This window comes from Anomaloglossus baeobatrachus, chromosome 5 (genome assembly GCF_048569485.1).
Source record: "Anomaloglossus baeobatrachus isolate aAnoBae1 chromosome 5, aAnoBae1.hap1, whole genome shotgun sequence".
NCBI classification, from domain to species: domain Eukaryota; kingdom Metazoa; phylum Chordata; class Amphibia; order Anura; family Aromobatidae; genus Anomaloglossus; species Anomaloglossus baeobatrachus.
In genome coordinates, this window is record NC_134357.1 from 57051410 (window position 1) to 57078561 (window position 27152).

At 47.6% G+C, this 27152-nt stretch overlaps 1 protein-coding gene across 2 annotated transcripts in view; it reads left to right on the forward strand.

The window, feature by feature from the left end:
• The first annotated feature begins 1633 nt into the window (after nucleotides 1–1633).
• M6PR (mannose-6-phosphate receptor, cation dependent) overlaps nucleotides 1634–27152 on the forward strand; it is a 48976-nt gene continuing 23457 nt past the window's right edge. Inside the window, exons 1-4 of one of the 2 annotated variants that reach the window (XM_075348532.1) lie at nucleotides 1634–2006; nucleotides 19265–19411; nucleotides 23073–23245; nucleotides 23510–23619. In XM_075348532.1, coding sequence (XP_075204647.1) covers nucleotides 19266–19411; nucleotides 23073–23245; nucleotides 23510–23619 — 429 coding nt within the window. In that variant the 5' untranslated portion in view covers nucleotides 1634–2006; nucleotide 19265. The remainder of the gene's footprint in view (nucleotides 2007–19264; nucleotides 19412–23072; nucleotides 23246–23509; nucleotides 23620–27152) is intronic. The other variant, XM_075348533.1, reaches the window with a different exon arrangement.

Here is a 27152-nt window from a genome sequence, read left to right on the forward strand (position 1 = left end):
CCTGGACCAGTTAGCCAGAACCTTGAGATGCATTTGGGTGCCATGGAGCTTGACGTGGGGTTATATTCTGAGAAGATGTGGAGGACCTATGTGAATTTAGTTCGGCTAGGGAGTGTGATAGGCCGCCCTAAAAAGATGCGTTTTTAGGGAGCGTCTGAAGCTGAGTAAGTTGTGATTCATCCTATTTCTTGGGGTAGATCATTCCAGAGGATTGGTGCAGCTCGGGGGAAGTCTTGGATCCGGGAGTGGGAGGTTCAGATTAGTGAGGACGTTAGTCGAAAGTTATTTGCAGAGCGTAGAGAACGGGTAGGGTGATAGACAGAGAGGAGGGTGGAGATGTAGGGGGGTGCCGCACTGTGGAGAGTTTTGTGGGTGAGAACAAGCAGTTTGAATTGGATCCTGTGATATATGGGCAGCCAGTGCAATGACTGGCACAGAGAGGAGGCATCCGAGTAGCGGTTAGCCAGGTAGATGACCCTAGCTGCTGCATTAAGGATGGACTGTAGAGGAGAGAGTCTAGTTAGGGGGAAACCAATTAATAATTGCAATTGGGATTGCTTCTTATTTTGGGGAGAACTCCATAATATTCATTTAAAATTACATTTGCTGAACAGTTGCGTGACATTCGCCTTTTCATCCCTATACCGACCTAGACTGACCTGTGTATCCCCTAAAAAGACATCTTTACCTTCCTTAATGAGCTTTAATGGGTTTTCCATTTTAAGAAAAGTGGACCCCTAGACGCCTTTATGTAGATGACAAAAAAACCAGAGCAGGTAGTCACTCTCCTCAGGTCTCTGCCACTTACTGAGCTCAGCAGCTATGTAGAAGACACGAGTCGTAGAGCTCAAGGATTAGCCGCAGTGGTGAAGGGAAGACAAATACTGAAACCGAAACAGTGGCGTAGTCTCAGCAGCCGATAGGGGAAGAAGGGGCATCTGCTGATGGTTGTTTTTCATATATATATATATATATATATATACATATATACATTTTTATATATATATATATATATATATATATATATATATATATATATATATATATATATATATATATATATATAAGCTCTTCCTAAAATGGAAAAGCCCTTTAAAAATAAATGTTTCCACCTGAAGAAAGTCATCAGGTTTTTTTGTTTCTCTGAAACAAATAAATAAAGAAAATAATAGGCCATTTCTGCTCGTCCATAATAGGAGAAACATTGATCACCAGTGTTGTGTTATCATTATTATTACTTTATTGTTGTCATTCTTATCACTTTTATGATTACTAATAATATTTATTTTTTCCTTTTTTTATTACTTATTTTTATCTTATATGTTAATAATTAATAATTGATTGACTTTGGTTTTGCCTTCTCTTTATCATTTCTCCCACTCTTTTTGGCATTAGACTTCACCGCCCTTCTGCGACTGCTTCACTTTGAAGCGTGTTGCAAAATAATCAAATAAAAGAGAAAAACTACATTTCCCGGCATGCACGGGACCTCTTACATCACGTGACTCATCACGGGACTTTTGAAGACAAAAGACTCAGTAGATGGGCGTGGCCAACAAGAAATACTGACAGATAATTGGTTAGCAGAAGAGCCGCTAACTATTCGCTCTTATTTCACTTCCTGTTCGCTTCCGGTTTCCGGTCTGGTTGAACAGAGAAGGAGAAGTGACAGGAGGAAGTAAGTGAGGAGTCACGTGAAGGCAGGAGGGCGGACTGCAGCCGGCGCGCGTCTCTCCGGTGTCCGGTGATGCTCGGTGGATATTCTGAGGCTTCACTCGGCAGTTAGTGCGCTGTGTGTCCGGGGAGCCTCGGCGGCGGTGACAGTGCAGTGGTATGGAGGCTGTTACTCTGCAGTAGAGGAGGACACCGCTGCTGCGATCAGTTACACGGTCCTGTAGGTATTTGGGGATCAGACATCCTCGCGTTGTGTCACCCTGACGACCGAATATCAACACGATATCTGCTGCCCAAGGAAAAGCCCCCTGCAAGTGACAGGATCCGTCCAGGTAATAGGAGAATGTGTTTGTCCCCCCCCCCCTCTCTCCCTGATATATGGGGGTGCATGCCTGTGGTCTCTGGGGAGGGGGTTTGGACCTCTGTCCCCAAATCCACGGAGACTTGTAACCCCCACAGTGGTATATGGGTGTGCCCTCGTAACCCCCATTGTGGTATATGGGTATGCCCTCGTAACCCCCATTGTGGTATATGGGTGTGCCCTTGTACCCCCCCATATGATATATGGGTGCGCCCTTGTGACCCCCTTGTGGTATATTGGTGTGCTCTTGTGAACCTCCCCTCCCCCCCTTCCATGGTGGACTGGTGGGCCCTTGTGACAACGTCCGTCCCCCCCGCCATGGTATACGAGCGAGCGTGCCCTTGTGACTTCGTACTCTCCTTATCACCAACCCCTTCACATTAGCCACCAACATTGTACAGGGTGAGCGTGAGACCCCTGCCTCCTTCCCAGTGTATGTAGTACTCGCAGGCACAATTTATCACCCATCGCCCCATTTATCATATCCACCCTCACTCGCAGGCTCTGCTTACTACACTAACCTGTAGAAATCGTTCATCTCTTAATCTATTCCAGTCCTCATCATATTATATAGCGCTGTCTACGCAAAAATGGCTAAATTTGCTTTTCTACCCAGTTAATTCTTCTTTTCCAGTAGGTCTATGGCATCATGTGATTAAAAACAGACTAGCAGAACCCTTCCTCCTGAGGCTACTTTCACACCTCCGTTTTTTCTTGTGCGGCACAATCCGGCACTTTGCAGAAAAAACGCCGTTTGCGGTTTTTTTGCATAGACTTTCATTAGTGCCGGATTGTGCCGCATGGGCTTGCGTTCGGTCCGGTTTTTGCCGCATGCGGCCGATTTAGCCGATGCGGCGGCCGGATGGAACGCTGCCTGGCACGTTTTTTGGTCTGGCAAAAAAAAACCGCATCGTGCCGGATCCGGCCGATGCGTCGCGATTTAATGCTTACAAACACCGCATCCGGCCGCCGCATGCGTTTTTTTCCACTGCGCATGCTCAGTAGCGTGCCGCAACCGGCAAAAACCGGACGGGCCGCATGTCAAAAACTTATGCAAAGGATGTGGCATTGTCGCCGCATCCGTTGCATAGGTTTTAGAGCCGCATTGGCCGGCTCTGCTAAAACCGGATGTGTGAAAGCAGCCTAAGCTATACCTAGAAACAGGAAGTCTCTTGTCCCTGCATTAATCATTTCCCTCTTCAACTCCTGACCCAGCTGCTTCTTTCCCCATACCCCTTTGCCATTGACTTTTGCAAGAGATGAATTATGCAGGGAAAAAAAAAACCTTCCTGTTGCTACTTAGAGCTTAAAAGGATTTAGCTGTCAGTTTTAATCACTTGATGCCATAGACCTGATAGAAAGAGAAGAATTAACTGGGTAGAAGGGCAACAGTGTTTTACAATATGATAAAATCTTTGATGGGACTGCTTCTTTACGAGGCAGAAGCTGCTTTTGTCAACCACATGAACCTTTCCACGGAGATCTCTGACAGCTTCTACACGCTGTGCTTTAAGTGACTGGAAGGTCTTTTTTGATTCTTTGTGCAAAGGAGAAAATGTCCCGTCTGTCAAATGGATTCTGGTTGAGAGAAGCTGCTGTTTCAGAGTAAACATCCACAATAATAGATGGCTCCGATTTCTGCCTCGCAAGCATGGATCAGATAACAGGTTCTAATAGGTTCCTGGTAAGATCTATAGTGACTGCTCAGCTCAACGCCTGTCAGCTCCTCGTATCTAATCCATGAGTCTAAACCCACAGGCACTGTTTCTTTCTTTTTTTTTTTTTGCTGAAGTGACCCTTTAAATGCAAGTCCCCTGCCATTTTACTTACCCTCTGGCATTTTCATCCGTTTTTGGTGCTGCTCTGATTCCGTGGCACCATCTTGTGTCCATCACTTCTGACTGGCCAGAAGTTACGTCACAAGTTCTTAATGCACCTCTTGAGAGCCAACCGGAGGCACTCATAGACTTGCATTGAGTTGTTCAAAAGGATAAGGCACTTCTACTGAATTTCTAGTTACCAGGGTGCTCAGGTAGGTTTCCAGACCATATACAGTAGTAATATATATACAAGGCACACCTGAATTCAGTAAAATATGATTATGCTTTATTATTTCATACTCAGTTTAGTCAAGTCAGACGTTGCGGCCCAAACATGGCCTTCATCAGTAACTGAAATAGATTAACAAAATATCCCAAATTACATCAAAAGAATAAAAAAATTATAAAAATAAACATATATATATATGTATATGTATGTATGTTACACCCCTCTTGTCTTCCTTTGGGATCCAGAATTTTTGCTATACAGCACTGTAATCACTTATATCATTCATTGTGTATTGGTCTATTCTATATCATCTGGTACTATCAACACAGATGTTTAATCTGGTTTGTATAAATCTACTGTACATGATGTTTGTATTTTTATAATTTTTTTATTCTTTTGATGTAATTTTGGATATTTTGTTACGGTAATCTATTTCAGTTACTGATGAAGGCCATGTTTGGGCCGCAACGTCTGACTTGACTAAACTGAGTATGAAATAATAAAAAATCATCATATTTTACTGAATTCAGGAGTGCCTTGTATATATTGCATTGAGTTGTGACCTCCAGCTCCATTGGAGCTGCCGAGACCAACCAGAACGGCGGCGATAGAAGGTGAGCGTAAAAAAGGGCAGGGGACTTGTATTTAAAGCACAACTCCAGAGGTCTAATAAGAAAGAAGCCGCAGTGATGCTTTTTAAGAGCAGTGGGATCAAACCCCTGAAGGGCGCCCGTAAATCTTGAGACTGTATGTGAAGTTTTGGTTTATTTTCATAGTCTGGGGGAATTTTTGGCAAAATACTTTAAAGCCATTGTCGAACATTGTTGAAATTTTTTTTCTTGTATTATTGGCTAAAAATTTTCTAGTTCGGTTTCATTAAAAATGTTACACCATTTATCCTCTATAACCTCTACAGTGTGTCCACCCCTATCCTGTCCACTGCCATTAACTTGAGAACGACGGCAGCTATAGGAATAGAAGTGGTGTCTAGGTATAGTAAAGTATCCATGCGCAACGCAATGAAACCACTTATAGCGCCACCTGGTGGAAAACAAGAGTTAGCATTTTTATCTCAAAAACGGAACGAGAGAGAGAAAAAAAGTGAATTAAAAAATTGTAGGGCATCATCAATTCAATGAAGCAAAAGAGGGCACTCACCGGGCTGCCGTATACCAAAGAATCCGTTTATTTCAGCATCAGGTAAAATGTAAAAACAGGGGAGGGGGGAGGGATGCACGGCGCAGCAGATGGCCGTTTCGTGCTAAGCAAGCTCTTCAACAGGTCTACACCTGTCTATCTCAAAAACGGAACGAGAGAGAGGAAAAAAAGTGAATTAAAAAATTGTAGGGCATCATCAATTCAATACGAATCGACACCTTGCATACAGAAATGTTATCTGAAACCGATGACCCCCCCCCCATTGACTGTTGGTCGGTCACGCATATGGCGCTCATTTAACCCCTTCAGCCCCCGGGCATTTTGCGTTTCCTTCCGGGGAAGGGGGGGGTGTGTTCCCTCTTTCTTCCGACAGCCGTAACTTTTTTATTTTTCCGTCAATCTTGCCATATGAGGGCTTGTTTTTTGCGGGAGGAGTTATACTTTTAAATGGAACCATACGTTTTACCATATAGTGTACTGGAAAACAGCAAAAAAAATTCAAAGTGCAGAAAAATTGCAAAAAAAAGTGTGATCGCACAATAGTTTTTGGGATATTTTATTCAGTGTTAGATATATGGTAAAACTGATGTGTGGGTGTGATGCCTGAGGTCGGTGCGAGTTTGTAGACACAAAATATGAATAGGTTTACTTTTATCTAAGGAGTTAAAAAAAAAATTCACAAACTTGTCCAAAAAAAGGTGGCGTACGTTTTGCGCCATTTTCCGAAACCCGTAGCGTTCTCATTTTTCGGGATCTATGGCTCAGAGACGGCTTATTTTTTGCGTCTTGAGCTGACGTTTGTACCTGTACCATTTTTGCGCAGATGCTACGTTTTTATCGCCTGATATTGCATTTTGAGCAAAATTTGCAGTGACCAAAAAAACGTAATTTTGGCGTTTAAATTTTTTTTGCTGCTACGCCATTTATAAATCAGATTACGTGATTTTATATTTTGATCGGGCATTTCTGAACGCGGCGATATCAAATGTGTATATTATTTTTTTTAACCCTTTAATTTTCAATGGGGTGAAAGGGGGCTGATTTGAACTTTTAGGTTTTTTTATTTTTTTTTTTAATTTTTTTAAAACTATTTTTTTTTTTTTATTTTACTAGTTCCCTAGGGGGCTATAGCGATCACAGCTACAGAGCTAAGATCTGCAGATATGCTGCTTTACTTTCAATGCCGGCTGTATTCCAGCATTGAGAGGAAGTGACTCATGTTAGCTACAGGCGTCATCACGTGACCCTGTGCTACCATGGCAACCACTGGAAGTCACGTGATCATGTCACGTGACTTCCGATGGGGGCGGGGTAAGTCAAGATAATGGCGGCGCGCATATACATCTCGCTGCCAGATTTTGGCAGCGAGATATAAGGGGTTAATAGTCGCGGGTGGAAGCGATTCCGCCCACAACTAACAGGCACACATGTCGGCTGTTGAAAACAGCTGATATGTGCGTGGATCGCTGCGGCCTGCCCACGGCAGGGGGTGGGGATTAATCGCACACGTTCCATGACGTACCCAGTATGTCATGGGTCATTAAGGGGTTAACTTTGATGCTCAAAGTGGCCACCGTCAGCTGCAATGCACATCTGGACTCTGCACAGCACACTGTATCTTGCTGCACGTTGTGCAATATGGTAGGTGACACGTTTCTCCAAGCATCTGTGATACGTCGTCGTAGGTCCTGCAATGTCAGTGGAGGGGTCGCATACACCTGCTGTTTGATGTGACCTCACAGAAAGAAGTCCAATGGGGTCAGGTCAGGTGAGCGTGGAGGCCACTCCACACAGCCACCATGCCCAATGACTTGTAGGAAGGTCTCCATGAGGTATCGTTTCACGTCCGCAGCCTTGTGAGTTTTACACGTTCTAATCATAGCATTTCTGTATGCAAGGTGTCGATTCGTATTGAATTGATGATGCCCTACAACTTTGTAATTCACTTTTTTTTTCTCTCTTGTTCCGTTTCAAGATAAAAATGCTAACTCCGTTGTTTTCCACCAGGTGGCGCTATAGGTGGTTTCATTGCGTAGCACATGGATACTTTACTATACCTAGACACCACTTCTATGCCCATAGCTGCCACCATTCTCAAGGTAATGGCGGTGGACTGGATATGGGTGGACACACTGTATATTGCTGATGAGTGAGTTAAGTGCGCTCATTCTGACTGTCCAATGTGAGTTTTTATCTTTTTTTTAAGCTGTATTATGTCCTCAGACCTCATGAAAGTTGAATATGCCGGGACACAAAGAGCCTCCAAAGGCAAATTGGTGCAAAATTTCTTTCGAAAACAAATTGCATAAATGATTCTTAGCTCTAAATACGTGTTTTTAATTAAAAAAAAAATAAAAAAAAATGCTTTGGCAACCCCCTTTAAGCCTTTTGCAGCTGAAGACTGCACACTCCCACGCTCACCCAAATTCTGGGCCTCTGAGCGTGGAACGACTATAGTTTTGGTATTAATACACGTTGTCATGTTTCCTGTGACATTAGACTGGGGTTTTAAAGATATTTTCTTCGGCGCTCCATTGGGAGACCCAGACGATTGGGTGTATAGCTACTGCCTCCGGAGGCCACACAAAGCATTACACTAAAAAGTGTAAGGCCCCTCCCCTTCTGGCTATACACCCCCAGTGGGATCACTGGCTCACCAGTTTTCAAGCTTTGTGTGCGAAGGAGGTCAGACATCCACGCATAGCTCCACTGTTTAGTCAGCAGTAGCTGCTGACTATATCGGATGGAAGAAAAGAGGGCCCATATAGGGCCCCCAGCATGCTCCCTTCTCACCCCGCTGGTGGTTTGTAAGGTTGAGGTACCTATTGCTGGTACGGCGGCTGGAGCCCACATGCTGTTTTTCCTTCCCCATCCCCCTGAGGGGCTCTGAGGAAGTGGGATCTTACCGGCCCTGAGGCCGGGCTCCATCCACAGACCCATTGAACCTGCTGGATACGGAGCTGGGTACCGTTCAGGGACATGGCCCTGCACCATTCAGGTACTCTGTGTCCCCGTACACACAGGCACAGCACACTCCAGACTTGCTGGGTGTGCTAGTGCGCCGGGGACAGTAAAGGGTTACAGTCACTGCAGCCTAGCTGAGTGACTTTATGTATGGGGAACTACCCGCGCCGGACGCTCCGGGAGCGGCGGCGCGGCTGGGACTTGTAGTGCGCCGGGGACTGAGCGCCGACCGCGCTTTTACGGCGGCGGCGCTTATAAATCCAGTCCCCGGCTTTTGCGGCCTAGCTCCGCTTCGTTCCCCGCCCCCCACCCTGTCAATCAGCAGCGCCGAGGGCTGGAGCCTTATTTACATGCTCCAGCCCTCTCACTGGACACTGTGGGACGCCGGTTTCCCGCTCTGACTTGGGGGCACGCCCACGGCCCGCCCCTACCCACACGAGCTGGAGAAGACGCCGGCAGCCATTCCTGCAGTCCGAGCTGAGAGATCGGACTCTGGGCAACCAGGCACAGGACTAGGGCGACCACACACCCGCTTATAGGCGGGCGGTAAGCGGCACCTGAAGTGCTGACCCCTCTACATACCGCAGTTGTCCATTTGTATTTTATGCTTACACTGCATAGGTCGCTATTTGTGGCTATATGCCCTCTTAGATGGCGACACATCAGCAGCAGGAAAGCAGGGGTGCTAAGGCACAGGCTTTCCATGCTGCTTGTATTGCATGTACTGAAGTGTTCATGTGTATTTATGCTTGTATGCTATACACTGCACTGTACGGTCGCTAGTCTGGGCTATTTTCGCCTAGGATGACTAGACTACAGCAGCAGAAAAGCAAGGGTGCTGAGGCACAGGTTTTTTTCTATGCTGCTTGTATTGCAGGGGTTGCAGTGTTCATTTGTACTTATGCTTGTATGCTATACATTGCACTGTATGGTCGCTATTCTGGGCTATATTCCCCTAGATGGCTAGTCTACAGCAGCAGAAAAGCAGGGGTGCCAAGGCACAGGCTTTCTATGCTGCTTGTATTGCATGTGCTGCGGTGTTCATTTGTACTTTAGGCTTGTATGCTATACATTGCACTGTACGGTCGCCATTCTTGGCTCTATATCCTAGATGGCTAGCCGGCAGCAGCATATATGCAACACAGCCTTTCGATGCTGTTTTTACTGCATGTGATACTGTTCCACGGCACTGAACCCCATTGTGTGCAATGCTCCCCTGTAGCACTTGGTCAGCCGGGGTCTCTATTAGACGTGGCCAAAGGAACCACCTGTCAACCCTGCCCAAGGACAGGGATGGAGTTGCAATGGGATAGAGACTTGCAGTCCGGACAGGCCATGGGCAATCTGGATCATTGCTCCCTGGCCACCCTCATTGGGAATAAAATCGGTGCTCCGGGGGGGGTCCCAGGAGGCTCTCTGTATGATGAGGCAGACGTAGCTCATCAGGACTTTGATCCTGACACCGCTCTCAATCCGGATACACCGGATGGTGACGCCATAAGGAATGATCCTATAGCGTCCATCAATGGAATGTTGGATCTTTCTCCCTCAGCTCCCCCAGCGGAGGAGTCAGCTTCACAGCAGGGAAGTCCCATTTCAGTAGCTCAAACGTATATTGAGTATTTTTTCTGGCCACGCTGACTTCAGAGAAGCAGTCCAGGAACACCACGCTTACCAGATAAGCGTTTTCTCCAAACGTATTAAGGATACACGTTATCCTTTTCCCCCTGACGTGGTCAAGCGCGGGACCCAGGGTCCACAGCTGGATTCTCCAATCTCCAGGCTTGCGGCTAGAGCATAGTTGCAGTGGAGATGGGACTTCACTTGAAGATGCTAGACAGATGGACTCTGGTTGAAATCTGTCTATGAGGCTATCGGCGTGTCGGTTGCTCCGGCATTTACAGCCGTATGGGCACCCTAAGCTTTTCAGCTGTTCTTGCACAGCTGGTCTTGAGCATATGTCCATTTGTGCCGCAGGGGCGTCCGTAACCTCGCAATGTCTGCATGGCGACTTACCCTATTAATGCTGTCCTGGAAGGACAGTCGAGGTTTCAGTCCTTCCCAAGCTCGGGCAGGTCCCAATTGTCCTCGTCCAAAAGAGCTGAAAAGCCTCAGAGGGGCTCAGCTTCCGGGGGCTCAATCACGCCCAAGGAAGGCAGCCGGTGGAACCGCTACCAAGGCGGTCTCCTCATGACTCTCAGCTCTCTCATCTCTCCGCATCCGCGGTTGATGGCAGACTCGCTCGCCTTTGGCGACATTTAGCTGCCACAGGTCACAGACCGGTGGGTGAGGGACTCGATTATTCAGAACGTCCCCACCTCCCCACCGAGCCGATGCTCTTCTGCAGGCAGAAGGAGTGGTAATCCCTGTTCCTCTTCAGGAACAAGACACGGTTTTCCTCCAATCTGGTTGTGGTGCCAAAAAAAGGACGGCTCTTTCCGTTCCGTTCTGGACCCAAAACTGCTCAACAAGCACGTGGGGCCAGGCGGTTCCGGATGAAACCCTCCGCTCCGTCATTGCCTCAATGTCTCAAGGAAATTTCCTAGCATCAATAGACATCAAAGATGCTTATCTCCACGTGCCGATTGCTACAGAGCACCAACGTTTTCTACGTTTTGTGATAGGAGACGAACATCTCCAGTTCGTAGCTCTGCCATTTGGTCTGGCGACAGCCCCACGGGTGTTCACCAAGGTCATGGCGGCAGTGGTAGCAGTCTTGCACTCACAGGGACACTCTGTGATCCCTTACTTTGACGATCTACTTGTCAAGGCACCCTCTCAAGAGGCATGCCAACTCAGCCTGAATGTTGCGCTGGAGACTCTCCAGACGTTCGGGTGGATCATCAACTTCTCAAAGTCAAACCTGTCACCGACCCAATCACTAACGTATCTTGGCATGGAGTTTCATACCCTCTCAGCGCTAGTGAAGCTTCCGCTGGACAAGCAGCGGTCACTACAGACCGGGGTGCAGACTCTCCGTCACGGTCAGTCGCACTCCTTAAGACGCCTCATGCACTTCCTTGGGAAGATGGTGGCGGCAATGGAGGCGGTTCCGTTTGCGCAGTTTCATCTGCGTCCTCTTTATTGGGACATTCTCCGCCAATGGGACGGGAAGTCAACATCCCTGAACAGGAAAGTATCCCTTTCGCAGACGGCCAAGGACTCTCTGCAATGGTGGCTTCTTCCCACCTCATTATCACAGGGAAGATCCTTCCTACCACCGTCTTGGGCGGTAGTCACGACAGACGCGAGTCTGTCAGGGTGGGGAGCAGTGTTTCTCCACCACAGGGCTCAGGGTACGTGGACTCAGCAGGAGTCCACCCTTCAGATCAATGTTCTGGAAATCAGAGCAGTGTATCTTGCCCCACTAGCCTTCCAACAGGGCTGGAAGGGAAGCAGATCCGAATTCAATCGGACAACTCCACAGCGGTGGCATACATCAATCACCAAGGGGGACACGCAGTCGGCAAGCCTTCCAGGAAGTCCGGCGGATTATGATGTGGGTGGAAGCCACGGCCTCCACCGTATCCGCAGTTCACATTCCCGGCGTAGAAAACTGGGAAGCAGACTTCCTCAGCCGCCAGGGCATGGACGCAGGAGAATGGTCCCTTCACCCGGACGTGTTTCAGGAAATCTGTAGCCGCTGGGGAAGGCCGGACGTCGACCTAATGGCGTCCAGGCACAACAACCTTCATAGCACGGTCCCGCGATCACAGAGCTCTGGCGGCAGACGCCTTAGTGCAAGATTGGTCGCAGTTCCGGCTCCCTTATGCTTTTCCACCTCTGGCGCTCTTGCCCAGAGTGCTACGCAAGATCAGATCCGACTGCAGCCGCGTCATACTAGTCGCCCCAGACTGGCCAAGGAGGGCGTGGTATCCGGATCTGTGGCATCTCACGGTCGGCCAACCGTGGGCACTGCCAGACCGACCAGACTTACTGTCCCTAGGGCCGTTTTTCCATCGGAATTCTGCGGCCCTGAACCTGACTGTGTGGCCATTGAGTCCTGGATCCTAGGGTCTTCAGGATTATCCCAAGGGGTCGTTGCCACCATGAGACAGGCTAGGAAGCCCACGTCCGCTAAGATCTACCACAGAACGTGGAGGATATTCTTATCCTGGTGCTCTGTTCAGGGAGTGTCTCCCTGGCCATTTGCATTGCCTACCTTTCTTTCTTTCCTGCAATCTGGGTTAGAAAAAGGTTTGTCGCTCGGCTCCCTTAAAGGGCAAGTCTCGGCGCTATCCGTCTTTTTTCAGAAGCGTCTAGCACGACTTCCTAAGGTGCGCACGTTCCTGCAGGGGGTTTGTCATATTGCACCCCCGTACAAGCGGCCGTTAGATCCATGGGATCTGAACAGGGTACTATTTGCCCTCCAGAAGCCGCCCTTCGAGCCTCTGAGGGAGGTTTCACTTTCTAGACTATCACAGAAAGTGGCTTTTCTGGTAGCGATCACATCTCTTCGGAGAGTGTCTGAGCTAGCAGCGCTGTCTTCCAATGCTCCCTTCCTGGTCTTCCACCAGGACAAGGTAGTGCTACGCCCCATTCAGGAGTTTCTCCCGAAGGTGGTATCCTCTTTTCATCTTAATCAGGATATCTCTTTGCCTTCGTTTTGTCCTCATGCAGTTCATCGGTATGAGAAGGATTTACATTTGTTAGATCTGGTGAGAGCACTCAGAATCTACATTTCCCGCACGGCGCCCCTGCGCCGTTCGGATGCACTTTCTGTCCTTGTCGCTGGTAAGCGTAAAGGGTCGCAGGCTTCTAAGGCCACCCTGGCTCGATGGATCAAAGAGCCAATTCTTGAAGCCTACCGTTCTGCTGGGCTTCCGGTTCCATCAGGGCTGAAGGCCCATTCTACCAGAGCCGTGGGTGCGTCCTGGGCATTACGACACCAGGCTACGGCTCAACAGGTGTGCCAGGCAGCTACCTGGTCGAGTCTGCACACTTTCACCAAACATTATCAGGTGCATACCTATGCTTCGGCGGACGCCAGCCTAGGTAGAAGAGTCCTGCAGGCGGCAGTTGCCTCCCCGTAGGGGAGAGCTGTCTTCGCAGCTCTAACATGAGGTATTTCTTTACCCACCCAGGGACAGCTTTTGGACGTCCCAATCGTCTGGGTCTCCCAATGGAGCGCCGAAGAAGGGAATTTTGTTACTTACCGTAAATTCCTTTTCTTCTAGCTCCTATTGGGAGACCCAGCACCCGCCCTGTTGTCCTTCGGGATTTTTGGGTTTTTTCGGGTACACATGTTGTTCATGTTGAACGGTTTTTCAGTTCTCCGATGTTACTCGGAGTGAATTTGTTTAACCAAGTTATTGGCTTTCCTCCTTCTTGCTTTTGCACTAAAACTGGTGAGCCAGTGATCCCACTGGGGGTGTATAGCCAGAAGGGGAGGGGCCTTACACTTTTTAGTGTAATGCTTTGTGTGGCCTCCGGAGGCAGTAGCTATACACCCAATCGTCTGGGTCTCCCAATAGGAGCTAGAAGAAAAGGAATTTACGGTAAGTAACAAAATTCCCTTCTTCCAGCTAATAAAGTTATACATAAATGTTATAAATAATGATAAAATTCCTGTCTGTGACGTTTGTGGATCTTCAGCTGGATCCTACAGTCCCTGGTTCCAGGAGGTTGTCAGCTATTGTAATGAGCTGTCAGCCAGCCCCCTTCTGTGTTACAGCCAATATGTAAGTAGAATAATTTAGGATTGTCTATTGCACTGAGCAACCAGCCCCCTTTACACACTGGGACAGCGCAGGAAACTCTGTCCAAACCCTGTGGACCTGAACCGGAGTTTGTAGATTAAATATAATTATAAGCTGCACATGGACTAATTTATCAGCTTAACTTTTTTTTTTTTTATTTGGGAGATGCCTTTAAATCAGGACATTTTTAATTATAATTTGTGAGACCTCTGGGGAATCACATTGCCACCTGGCGGCTGCAGAAGCCGGGGGCAGTTTTCTTGCCCTCTGGCGTCCGCACAAGTTGGAGGCAGTTTTGTTGCCCCCCCCCCCTGGCGTCCGCAGAAGCCGAGGGCCGTTTCGTTGCCCCCCCCCCCCCCTGGCGTCCGTAGAAGCCGAGGGCCGTTTCGTTGCCCCCCCCCCCCTGGCGTCCGTAGAAGCCGAGGGCCGTTTCGTTGCCCCCCCCCCCCCCTGGCGTCCGTAGAAGCCGAGGGCCGTTTCGTTGCCCCCCCCCTGGCGTCCGCAGAAGTCGGGGGCCGTTTCGTTGCCCCCCCCCCTGGCGTCCGCAGAAGCCGGGGGCCGTTTCGTTGCCCCCTTCCCCTGGCGTCCGCAGAAGCCGGGGGCCGTTTCGTTACCCCCCCCCGTCCGCAGAAGCCGGGGGCCGTTTCGTTGCGCCCCCCCCCCATGGCGTCCGCAGAAGCCGGGGGTCGTTTTGTTGCCCCCCCCCCTGGCGTTCGCAGAAGCCGGGGGCCGTTTCGTTGCCCCCTTCCCCTGGCGTCCGCAGAAGCCGGGGGCCGTTTCGTTACCCCCCCCCCCCCCCGTCCGCAGAAGCCGGGGGCCGTTTCGTTGCGCCCCCCCCCCCATGGCGTCCGCAGAAGCCGGGGGTCGTTTTGTTGCCCCCCCCCCCTGGCGTTCGCAGAAGCCGGGGGCCGTTTCGTTACACACCCCCCCCCCCCCCCCCTTGGCGGCCGCAGAGGCCAGGGGCCGTTTCCTATAGTCGGAGCCTCGCGACCGCTGTTCTATAATCCTGTTAATTAACGTGATTGATAACGCGCTGTATCTTTCTCACTCGTTATACCAGTTCTTCCAGTCCACAGGCCGAGTCACTGTCAGAAAACCAGAACTATCCTAGAACAATGCGAAAAATGAACCCCGAGCGACAGGAATTTATATATTCAGTTTTTGAAAACAATAAACTTTATATGATACTAAAGCTATAAAAATTTTAGGAACTTGTTTGGAGGGCGGGGGGGGGGGGTAAAACCTGTAGCGGATTTTACTATTTTTTTCCCTCTTTTTTTTCTTCATAGGCTACGTGCCCACGCTGCGGAAAATGCGCGGATTTTGCAGCGGATTTCTTGCGGAAAAGCCACGGATTTTCCAGAAATCTGCAGCACAGCTACTCCCCAGCCATTTCTATGGCATTTGGGAAATTCTGTGCCCACGCTGTGGATTTTTCCGCAGCGGAAATCATGCGGATTTCCGTGCGGAAAAATCTGCAGCATGTCAATTATTGTTGCGGATTTCTCCGCAGGGTCCCATATACTTGCCTGCCTCACCGGAGTCACTTTCTCCGTCCGGTGTACAGCAGCGCGGTGAATCCAGGTCAGGAAGGAAGAGGTGGGCGGAGCCTGCACGAGCTCTGGTCATGTGACAGCCGGAGCTAGTTCAGGCCCGCCCACCTTCTCCTGAAGACGCTGAGAGAGTGACCCGGCTGCCGGAAAGCGAGGTGCTGCGTGATGGAGGGGAGTATGAACTCCCCCGATCACTGCAGCACTTGTTCTGCATTGAGGATGCAGTGCCGAAGCCATGGTACTGTATCCTCAATGCAGAAAGCCCGCACCATATCCGCACGACATTCCGCAGTATGGAAACAGACAAAAGTTGTGGTGCTGTTTCCTGGGAGCTCCTGCGGAATGTCTTGCGGATATATCCGCAGGACACTGTCCCCGTGGGCACATAGCCTTAGAGGATTTTCCTGGTCTATAAACCTCCAAACAGTACATTATCTTTGAGATTGGGGTTTCGTTATTACCTATGTGCATGAATGTGTCAAGTCCTCAAGCCTATTACAGGAGGAGGAGGGGGGGTCAAGCTTATTGATACTGATGACTGATCTATATAATAGGTCCTCAATTTCAGACCAGTGGTGGTCTGACACCTGGTCCCCCCCCATTCGTTATTGAGCAGAGGCCAAATGTGTACTGGTATATTGTACAGATCTTCTGCCCTTCATCATGATGCAAAGTGTTGTGAGGATCTGCAGATCAGCTCCGCTCCGTACACTGCTGACATCTGAGCGCTGCAAACAGCCCTAGGATCAATCTTAAAGTGGTGTAAGCTTCTTTAAAGTGACCCACCATTCGGACACTGGTAAGTGACCCCTCCGTTTGCCTCCTCTGATCAGACTCTAGTTCTGGTGACGACGTAGGGTTACTTTGGCAGCGATTGGGTCCCTATGATCGCATTACAGGGACCCGATCGTCAGGGAGAGATAATCGATTCCTCTCCCTGCCTCCTGAATGCAGCGATTGCACTGATCACAGCATTCAGGGGGTTAACTAGAAGTCCCAGGAATTTCGAGCTCTATGGATTGGCAAAGGTAGAAATGTTAAATGACCCCTCTCTGGGAGTTCTAGTGTTAAACTGCCGGGAGCTGGAGACCCGGCGGCGATCGCGTGGGTACAGCGCCTGATCACCTAGACAAAAAAAACACCATAAAAAAGCAGGAAGAACGCAAGTGAGCAAACGCAATAAAAAATGCCCATTTTTTTCCAGCGGCTTTTTTCACGCAAAAACATGATTTTTTTTGTGTGCAGAACAGAAGCACACAGAAAAGCAACATGTGCACATAGCCTTTTACTGACTGCTCTCCCCATATCACTGCAGCGGCATCTTGGAAGCAGGAGGAACGGGACACTGATCTCTGCAAAGGAGGAGGGTAACAGCAGGCACCAGGTAGGGTTACCATGCGTGAGCTCTTCAGTTCCAGGGTGTAGGGTCTCTTAAGCGGGCTTTACACGCTACGATATTTCTAGTAATTGCTAGCGATATTGTATGCAAAAGCACCCGCCCCCGTCGTGCATGTGATATTGTGTGATCGCTGCCGCAACGAACATTATCGCTACGGCAGCGTCACGCACTTACCTGGTCGGCGTCGTCGCTGTGACTGCCGAACAATCCCTCCTTCAAGGGGGAGGTGCGTTCGATGTCACTGCGACGTCACTACGCGGCCGGCGAATCAAAGCGGAGGGGCGGAGATGAGTGGGACGAACTTTCCGCCCACCTCCTTCCTTCCTCATTGCGGGGAGGACGCTGGTAAGGTGAGGTTCCTCGCTCCTGCGGTGTCACACACAGCGATGTGTGACGCCGCAGGAACGAGGAACAACATCTATAAACGACCATTAACAATTTTTGGTTTTAGGACGACCTCTCCATGGGGGAACGATTTTCACCACTTTGGAGGACGTTTAAGGTCACTGGTAAGTGTTACACGCTGCAATACCGTTAATGACGCTGGATGTGCGTCACTAACAACGTGACCCCCGACAATAAAACATTAACGATATCGTAGCGTGTAAAGCACGCTTTAGTCACTAGGAGGGTATGTTCATACACCATTTTTATCTGATTTTCAGATAAAATCTACCAAAAAAATCCACTTATTATCTCTACAAATATTGTATTCATTTGATTGTCAAAATTTGGCTATAGTGCACATCACCTTTTTTTTTGTTTTGTTTTTTAATGCAAGGTAGTAAATGTACCATGCCAATTTTGTGTTTTTGATATTGAAATGTGTCAAACACCACAATGCTAAATATTAAAATTAAAAACACAAAAAGGCACATAGAAAAAGAACACCTCCAGCTTGACTCCATACAGATTGGATTATTGGGGGACGCAATGTATGAATCTGCTTGTGCAGATCAGTATAATTCTGAGCACATTTGTTGTTTTTTCTCCTCTACGTGAAGCTCTTGGCTCCGGTCTGATTGCTGCTCCTCGGGCCGCCCTCCTTCTGGGATGTAAGGACAGGCTTCTTGAGTCGCTCTCAGCAATATTTACCCTTGCATCCATCTGCCAAACGTCTGCAAATCCTGCCGACTGCTAAAACTGGTCGGAGCAGTTATGCACTTGACTCCATAGAAACCCTGAAGGTGAAAGTGAGAGGAATAAGTCAGGAATATTACGCTGTGATCTAGGGGGCTTTTCTCCATGGTTCACACACCTGTCTATAGATATGATTGCACAGAATTGTAGTTAAAATAAATGGGGTGACTTCATTGCTAGACCCTTTAAAGGGAACTTGTCACCAGATTTGGTGACTATTTTAGCTGCGGCCACCACCAGTGGCCTTTTATATACAGCATTCTAACACGCTGTATATAAGAGCCTAGGCCACTATGTAGAACGTAAAAATCACTTTATAATACTCACCTAAATGGGCGGTGCGTGCACAATGGTCAGATGGGTGTCTCCGTTCTCTGGGTCAGGCACCTCCTCTTTCGGCCATCTTTGTCCTCCGTCTTCTGAAGCCTGGGTGCTGGACACGTCATACACACTATCCGGCATTGAGGTCCCACGCAGGCGCACTTTGATCTGCCCTGCTCAGGACAGATCAAAGTATGTAGTACGCCTGTGCAGGACCTCAATGCCGGCTTGTGTGGATGACGTAGGACGCGTCACGCTCCACGGCTTCAGAAGATGGAGGACAAAGATGGCTGAAAGAGGAGGCGCTGGTACCGGAGAACAGAGACACCCATCCGACCAGTCTGCACCGCACGACCATTTAGGTGAGTATTATAAAGTGATTTTTATGTTCTACACAGTGGCCTGGGCTCTTATATACAGCATGTTAGAATGCTGTATATAAGAGTTTACTGGTGGTGGCTGCAGCTTATAGGCCCCAAATCTGGTGACAGGTTCCCTTCTAAGGTATCGGCTCTGATCCCATTTGTTAAACAGCTTCACGTCCATCCCTTGTTCAGCTTTGGTGATGACTGAGGAGTGGTTTTGTCTCACTTTTTTACTGAATAGAAAAGCATTTTTGGCTGCACTTTTCCATACAGTAAAAAAACACACTAACTGAAGGCAGTAGGACCCCCTGTTGGCCACCATCGGATCATTGCGAGGGGTGGGCTATGTATACATTTGGTGTATAAACTAGGAGCTTTCCTGCCACACACGCCAAATACAGTGTAAATGCTCCCTAATGGAAGTCCTAGTAGTGCCAAAGAGGTATGTGGGCTGTATAGAGCCCTTTGAAGTATGCAAATCAGTGGTCAAAGATTTGGGACCATTGTGGTCTTTGTATCTAATATATACCAAAAAGTGTGAGCAATGTTTTCTGATGAAATGTGTAATTCTCTCCTTGCAGGATGTACACCCGGTGGCTGTGCATCTGTCTCGCTGCTGTATCGGCTGTGGCTGCCGACGTTGTTGATGACTGTAAGCTGAGCAGTGACAAAGCGTCAGCCTCGGAGCAGGCGCTCCTCAACAGACTGGCTCCACTGAAGCACAAGAGGTAACGTTGTGCAGTCAGAGTAAAATAACTCAGGTGCGCGACTAAAAAGAGGTTTGATTATTTTAATCTAATTTCCATGTATTTTGGTGGTCTGAAAATATTGAAAATAATGTCCTGAAGGTCAGGATTTGCCACAAAATGCAAAATTCTCTTCAAATTTAGTAAAATTTTTCTCAATTCTTGGTATTTTTTTGATTATGGGGTTTTTAACCAAATTTACAGTCAAAATTACTGTTAATTCATATCAGTGCATTTAAGATATACAATGCCAAAATAACATAACTTTCAAAGAGAAGAACTTTAAGAGTGAGCGAATGAAACCAGCATCAACATGTTGTAAGCTGGACGCGTGGGCTCAGACATGCCCGGCTTGGTTTTTCTTGGTTCTCGCCTGTTCACACTTTTTCAGCTCAGTTCGTGTTAGCTCATCATTATTCAACAGTGTTTCCAAAAATTAGCATTATGGGGTCAGCGGAAGTGTATCAAGTCGCCTGACAGTTTCTGTTACATTTGTGGTGAATATAGTGTTGCAACAGCTGAATATTACAGACTTTGTGGAAAAAAAAAAGTATACTCACATACTTCTGACTAAAACTTGGAGATCAATATAAAGCTTCGGCGCCTCATATTTATTTATTTATTTATTATTATAGCCCCATGAATTCCATGGTGCTCTACATGTGAAAGAGGAATACATAATAGGGACAAGTACAATAATCATAAACAATACAAGGCACAGACTGGTACAGGAGGAGAGAGGACCCTGCCCGCGAGGGCTCACAGTCTACAGGAGGAGAGAGGACCCTGCCCGCGAGGGCTCACAGTCTACAGGAGGAGAGAGGACCCTGCCCGCGAGGGCTCACAGTCTACAGGAGGAGAGAGGACCCTGCCCGCGAGGGCTCACAGTCTACAGGAGGAGAGAGGACCCTGCCCGCGAGGGCTCACAGTCTACAGGAGGAGAGAGGACCCTGCCCGCGAGGGCTCACAGTCTACAGGAGGAGAGAGGACCCTGCCCGCGAGGGCTCACAGTCTACAGGAGGAGAGAGGACCCTGCCCGCGAGGGCTCACAGTCTACAGGAGGAGAGAGGACCCTGCCCGCGAGGGCTCACAGTCTACAGGAGGAGAGAGGACACTGCCCGCGAGGGCTCACAGTGTACAGGAGGAGAGAGGTCCCTGCCTGCGAGGGCTCAGTCTACAGGAGGAGAGGTCCCTGCCTGCGAGGGCTCAGTCTACAGGGAATGGGTGCGGATACAGTAGGTGAGGGTAGAGCTGGTCATGCGGCGCTATTGTGCAGACAGTGTGAGGACCTCCAAAATTGTATCACTGGTTAAAAGAAAAAAAAAAAAGCTGTGTATTAAGGGATTCCTATGGTATGGCAAGAGCAAAAGAACCATAGTGATGATTGTTACTTTTGTTCATGCAATGTGAAAGGGTATCATTCAAAATGGAAGCATTCCATTTCATACCTCAATCTTCACTCAGCAATTCGTTCCATCCCCCATGGCACCAGTACCCAAGGTCCTGCAACCTTGGAAGAGAAAACTAGCTCTGATGAAGGTGGAATTTATACCTGAACCAGATGATGAATCAAGTTCTGACTTTGAAGACGATACAAGATCAAAATTGTTTTCCCAGCAAATAAATGATTTGGTAAGAGACTTGAATCTTCCCAAAGATGCCGCTGAGTTACTCGGATCAATGCTCAAAAAGCAGGAATTTTCTATTGCTAGGAGTGTCTTTTTCATGGTTCAGACATGAAAAGAAGTTTGTTCCTTACTTTGCCCAGGTAGACAAGTTGGTTTATTGCATCGATGTCGAAGGTTTGAGGGGTCAATTCAAAATCCAATATGATTCAGCACAATGGAATCTTTTATAGAGTCTTCAAAAAGAAATCTCGAAGCAGTTTTACTCCACAACGGCGGTTTTTATGCTTCCATCCCTGTAGGTCATTCCGTACACCTCAAAGAAACCCACGAGAACTTTGGAATTGGTTCTTCTTAAACTAAAATATGAAGACCACGATTGGCAAGTGTGCGGGGATTTGAAAGTCTTGTGCATGCTGCTCGGGCAACAAGCTGGGTATACCAAATACCCTTGTTTTTTGTGTTTATGGGACAATCACTGGACCAAGAAGAGTTGTCAGCCGAGGGTGCTCACAGTTGGTAAAAAAAAATGTTCTCCGAGAAACATTGGTACCTCCCCATAAAGTGCTTCTACCACCTCTCCACATCAAATTGGGATTGATGAAGCAGTTTGTAAAATCACTTCCAAAAGATGGAGAATGCTTCAAATACTTGGTCACCAAGTTGGAGGCAAAATTGGAGGAAGGTGTTTGTCGGACCAGACATTAGAAGGCTTATAGATTAAGAGTTTATCAATACCATGACAGATCCCCAAAAAGAAGGGTGGATTGCATTTAAAGAGGTCGTAGAGAAAGTTTTAGGCAATAACAAATAACCTGACTACAAAAAAATCGTCAGACGAATGCTGAAAGCATTTCAAGCGTATTCTGCGCACCCAAAAACAAAGATTACATGGAATAACCAAAGCATCTCTTGAAAAAATGTCACTAATCTGTCTGCCGTGTGGTGTGGGTGCCGCCGGCAAGCCTGCCGTGTCTGACATAAAATCAGAATAAGCCTTTCCCATTTTTAGGTCAATTTGGAACCAAAATCATTTCTATTTGTCAAATACCAGAAAAATGAGAGCGTGAATGTTTTAGGCTATGTGCCCACTCTGCGGAAAATTTTGCGGAATTTGGCGCGATTTTTTTCGTAGAAATTCCGCAGATTTTTTTAAAAATCCGCAGTACAGCGAGTCCCCAGCCATTTCTATGGCATTTTGGAACTGCTGTACCCATGCTGCGTTTTTTTTTCCGCAGCGGAAATAATGCAGAATTCCCTGCGGAAAAATCTGCAGCATGTGAATTATTCCCGTGGATTTCTCCGCAGGGTCCCATACTTACCTGCCTTGATAGCAGACACCTGAGTCACTTCCTCCGGTGCAGAGGAGCCAGGAGCAGAAGGTGGGCGGGGCCTGCACAAGCTCCAATCAAGTGACAGCCGGAGCTAGTTGAGGCCCGCCCACCTTCTCCTGCAAAGTGCAGACACTAACAGACATGGCCGGAAAGTGAAGTGCTGCGTGATGGAGGTACGTATGAACTCCCCGATCACTCAAGCACTTGTTCTGCATTGCGGATGCAGTGCCGAAGCCATGGTGCTGTATCCTCAATGCAGAATGCCCGCAGCATATCCGCAGGACATCCGCAGCATGAAAACAAAGTTGTGATGCGGAATGTCCTGCTGATATATCCCCTGGACACTTTCCCCGTGGGCACATAGCCTAAAAGGGAAGGTGTCGTGCTTTTTATTTTTGTACTAATAGTGATTATGAAATCAAGTATTTTTAATACATAATTAAACTCGCTGTTTATTTAGTTTTTATTTAATTCTAGTTTTACTGATGCACCCCGGGCTGTCCAGATCACTGCAGAGGGAGGAGATCGGTGCCATGATTGTGCAGCTCACAGCATATGCACTTGCCATTTCTCAGCATCAGCGGGGACCCAGCAAATTATAATCACGGCTGCGATGTCATGGTTGTTCTTCTGCAAAAGTTTATAAACTTAACACTTTTTTTTTTTTTTCTTTTTTAACTTTAGGTTTGAAACCACACTTCAGACCGGCACCGACTCCTATACATACACCTTTGTAGTTTGTGGAAGTGTCTTCAACGGCAGCAAAAGCAGTAATGAAGGACTGGTGCAGAACAATACGAAAAACCAAGGAATCACGGTGGTCGGCCGCATCAATGACACTAGCATCGTCAATGGAAGTAAGACTTGTCTCTTAATGTGGGATAAATACACAGCGCCATTCTTCTCCATGAGCAGCACTGGTACTGCAGATCAGCTTGCCATTTAAAGGGATTATACAGCCTTCGATTAAAAAAATAGCTGCAGTAATCACCCAAGGTTGGGGGAGAATGGGCAAATTTGTGTTCATCTTATTTGAAATTATAAATGCGCATTTATGAAAATCAAGTATCAGAAGCACATTTTATTTTTTACTTTTTTTTTTTTTTTTTTTTTTTCTGCAGCGGACTGGATACTACTTACTTATAAATCTGGAGAGGCGTATGATAGTCATTGCAGAAGCGAGCCAAGGAAAGCAATGATCATGATCTCCTGTAACAAGAAGACACTGGCGGTATGATATTTGTCAGTATATGGAGGGATGGTAATTCTTTATTCCATATTCAAGGTTAAAAGGTATAAGCTGTAAGCGGGTGGAGGAGACCTGGATGCGGCCCCTCGCTGCGGACGAAGGCCGTTTCGCCTGTAATTAGGCTTCTACGGGTCCACCACACCATAAAGAATTACCGGACGAAATCTTACAGCTTTGGTGTGGTCTCATTCTTCTTTCTGTGGATCATATGGAGGGATGGGGGCAGAAAAAAAAACTCCCAAAAGATCTTTTAAGTATTTCAATGTCCCCCGCCCCCTCCATGTTTGGAAGATTACAAGATTACACTGAATGATTAGAGTGTAGCTCCAGAAGTGTTGTTATTTAACATCAAAGAACTCCTGAATCCTCGGTAATGCGGTATATTAGGTTTTAAATAACTTTCCTGGCAGCGTCCATAGTGTTTGACTGGATTGATGCACCTTAATATTGATCATTTTAGAAATCATGAACTATTATCAGATGGTTAAAGGAGCCTGTCACCAGTTTTTTACCCTATAAGCTGCGGCCACCACCAGTGGGCTCTTGTATACAGCATTGTAACATGGTGTATATAAGAGCCCAGGTCGCTGTGTAGAACATATAAAACACTTAAACCGGTCGCTGCGGTGGATGTGGCTCAGATGGGCGTCTCCGTTGTCCGGTGTCGGCGCCTCCTCTTTCGGCCATCTTCGTCCTCTTTTTGAAGCCTGTGTGCATGACGCGTCTACGTCATACACACTCAACCGGTCCCACTCAGGAGCACTACAATACTTTGATCTGCTCTGCTCAGGACCTGAATGCCAGCGAGTGTCTATGACGTCGGACGCGTCATGCACCGCGGCTTCAGAAGGACGACAGAGTCGGCAACAAAGATGGACGAAATTGGAACCACCGGAGGACGAAGACTCCCATCTGAGCCACATCCACCGCAGTGACCGGTTTAGGTGAGTATTATAAAGTGTTTTTTATGTTCTCACAGCGGTCTGGGCTCTTATATACAGCATGTTAGAATGCTGTATATAAGAGCCCACTGGTGGTTGCCACAGCTTATAGGACAAAAAACTGGTGACAGGTTTCCTCTAAGTCCCCATAGAAGGGAACTATTTAATATATTAAAATAAAGTATTTGAGGGAAAAAGCTTTTTTTACCGTAATAACCTGAACTGTAAAATCCGATATCTGTCAAATAATAAATATTGTGACACAATGCCTCGAGATGAAAAATTTGACGCTGATTGCGATTTTTCACCCTTAACCCCTGCACGACCTCAGACGTAGAGGTATGTCCTAAATCATAAAGGGGTTATCGTCACCGGCTGCTTCGGTGAGCCGGCGGTGATCCCCACACGTCTGCTAATTTGAACAGCAGATGTGTGCCTTGCACGTGGATCTGCGATCCACCTGCATCTGTTAACCCCTTAGATCACGCTGTCAAAATGTGACAGCATGATTTAAATTGCCGTGGCGGTGAAATCCCCTTTCCCCGCTGCCATTGGAGGCCCTGTGACGCAATCACGGGGAGTCAGTGGTTGCCATGTGAAGACTCCAGTCGCTATCATGATGTTGTTCCTGCTACAGCCGGCAGAGCAGCAGCTGTAACAGGAGAGCTGCGTTGCTCTGATCAACAGAAATGGATGAGCGATCAGATTGCTGATCCTTAAAATTCTCTAGGGTGACTAGAAGAAAAAAAACAAAAAAAAAAAAACTAAGTTCATATCCCCCCCCCCCCCCCCTCTCAATTTGCCCTATTTTTTTTTTTGGTCATCACAAATTTTGTGCAAAATGCAAAAATAGGCGACCAAAACGTAGCATCAGCGCAAAATTTGTACTATTAAAAACGTCAGCTCGAGACGCAAAATAGAAGCAGTCACTGAGCCATAGATCCAAAAAATGGTCACGGAAAATGGCACAAAAAGTGCTCCCTAATTTTTTGGGACAAATTTCTGTTGTTTTTTTTTTTTTTTAACCCCTTAGATACCAAACATGTATGGGTTTACTTTTATCTAAGAACTAGTACCGACCTAAGGCACGACACTAATAAATCAGTTTTACCATGTAGTAAACACGGTGAATAACATGCCCCAAAATCAAATGTGCAATTTTTTATTTTTTTTTGCAATTTTGAATTTTTTTTTCCGCTTTCCAGTACAACTTGTCCCGCAAAAAAACAAGCCCTCATATGTCAAGATTGACAAAAAAAACCGGATGTTTGTGTACTCACCGTAAAATCGTTTTCTCTTAGCCATCATTGGGGGACACAGGACCATGGGTGTTATGCTGCATATCCATAGGAGGACACTAAGTAGATGCAAAAATCATTAGCTCCTCCTCCGGGCCAGGCAACCTCAGTTTTAGTACACAAGCAGTAGGAGAAAAAAATAGTAAAAACTTATCTCAACAGAGGAACATGAGAAAAGAAGAGTCATAACCAAATAAGGTACTGAGAGAACCAAGGCCCAACAGGGCAACAGGTTGGGTGCGGTGTCCCCCAATGATGGCTAAGAGAAACCGATTTTACGGTGAGTACACAAAAATCCGTTTTTCTCTGACGCCTCATTGGGGGACACAGGACCATGGTACGTCCTAAAGCAGTCAATGGGTGGGAAAAAATAAAAGACAACACAACCCAAGGACTAGGAAACCAGTCCCAGACAGCCTGGAGTGCCTACTGAGAGAGGTGCTCTACTGCAGTTTGCAGAATTTTTCTACCCAGATTTGCCTCAGCTGAAACCTGGGTATGGACTCTGTAATGCTTTGAAAACGTATGTAGGCTAGCCAGGTCGCAGCCTTAGACACCTGTTCCACTGAAGCCTGATGCCGAATGGCCCACGAAGCGCCAACCGCTCGCGTGGAATGGGCTTGAGTTGCAAGCGGTAGACTTCCTGGATCGCAGAGCGAATCCAGCGAGCCAGCGTCTCCTTTGAAGCTGCCTGTCCCTTCTTAGGCCCCTCAGGAATGACGAACAAAGAGTCCGTTTTCCTAAAGGGGGCTGTCCTGGATATGTACTATCTGGGAGCTCTGACAAGGTCTAACGAATGCAGAGACCTTTCCACCCTATGAACTGGGTGTGGACAAAAGGAAGGCAGAACAATGTCCTCGTTCAAATGAAACTGGGTAGGAACCTTTGGAAGAAAACCCGTAAGGGGGTGCAAAACCACCTTGTCCTGGTGAAAGATCAGAAAAGGCTCGTGGCAAGAGTGCTGCCAGCTCCGAAACCCATCTGATGGACGTGATTGCCACCAGGAATGTTACCTTCCAGGACAGAAGAGCAAGGGAGGATTCCTTGAGAGGTCAAAGGGAGACCTCTGGAGACCGTCCAGAACGAGATTGAGGTCCCATGGGTCCAGCGGCCGCTTGTACGGGGGAACTAGATGGGGAAACGCCCTGGAGGAAGGTCTTGACTTGCGGTTTTTGAGCCAGGCGGCATTGGTAGAAGATTGAGAGCTCTGAGACCTGCCCTTTAAGGGAACTGAGAGCCAACCCCGCTTGCAAGCCAGACTGCAGAAAGTCGTGAA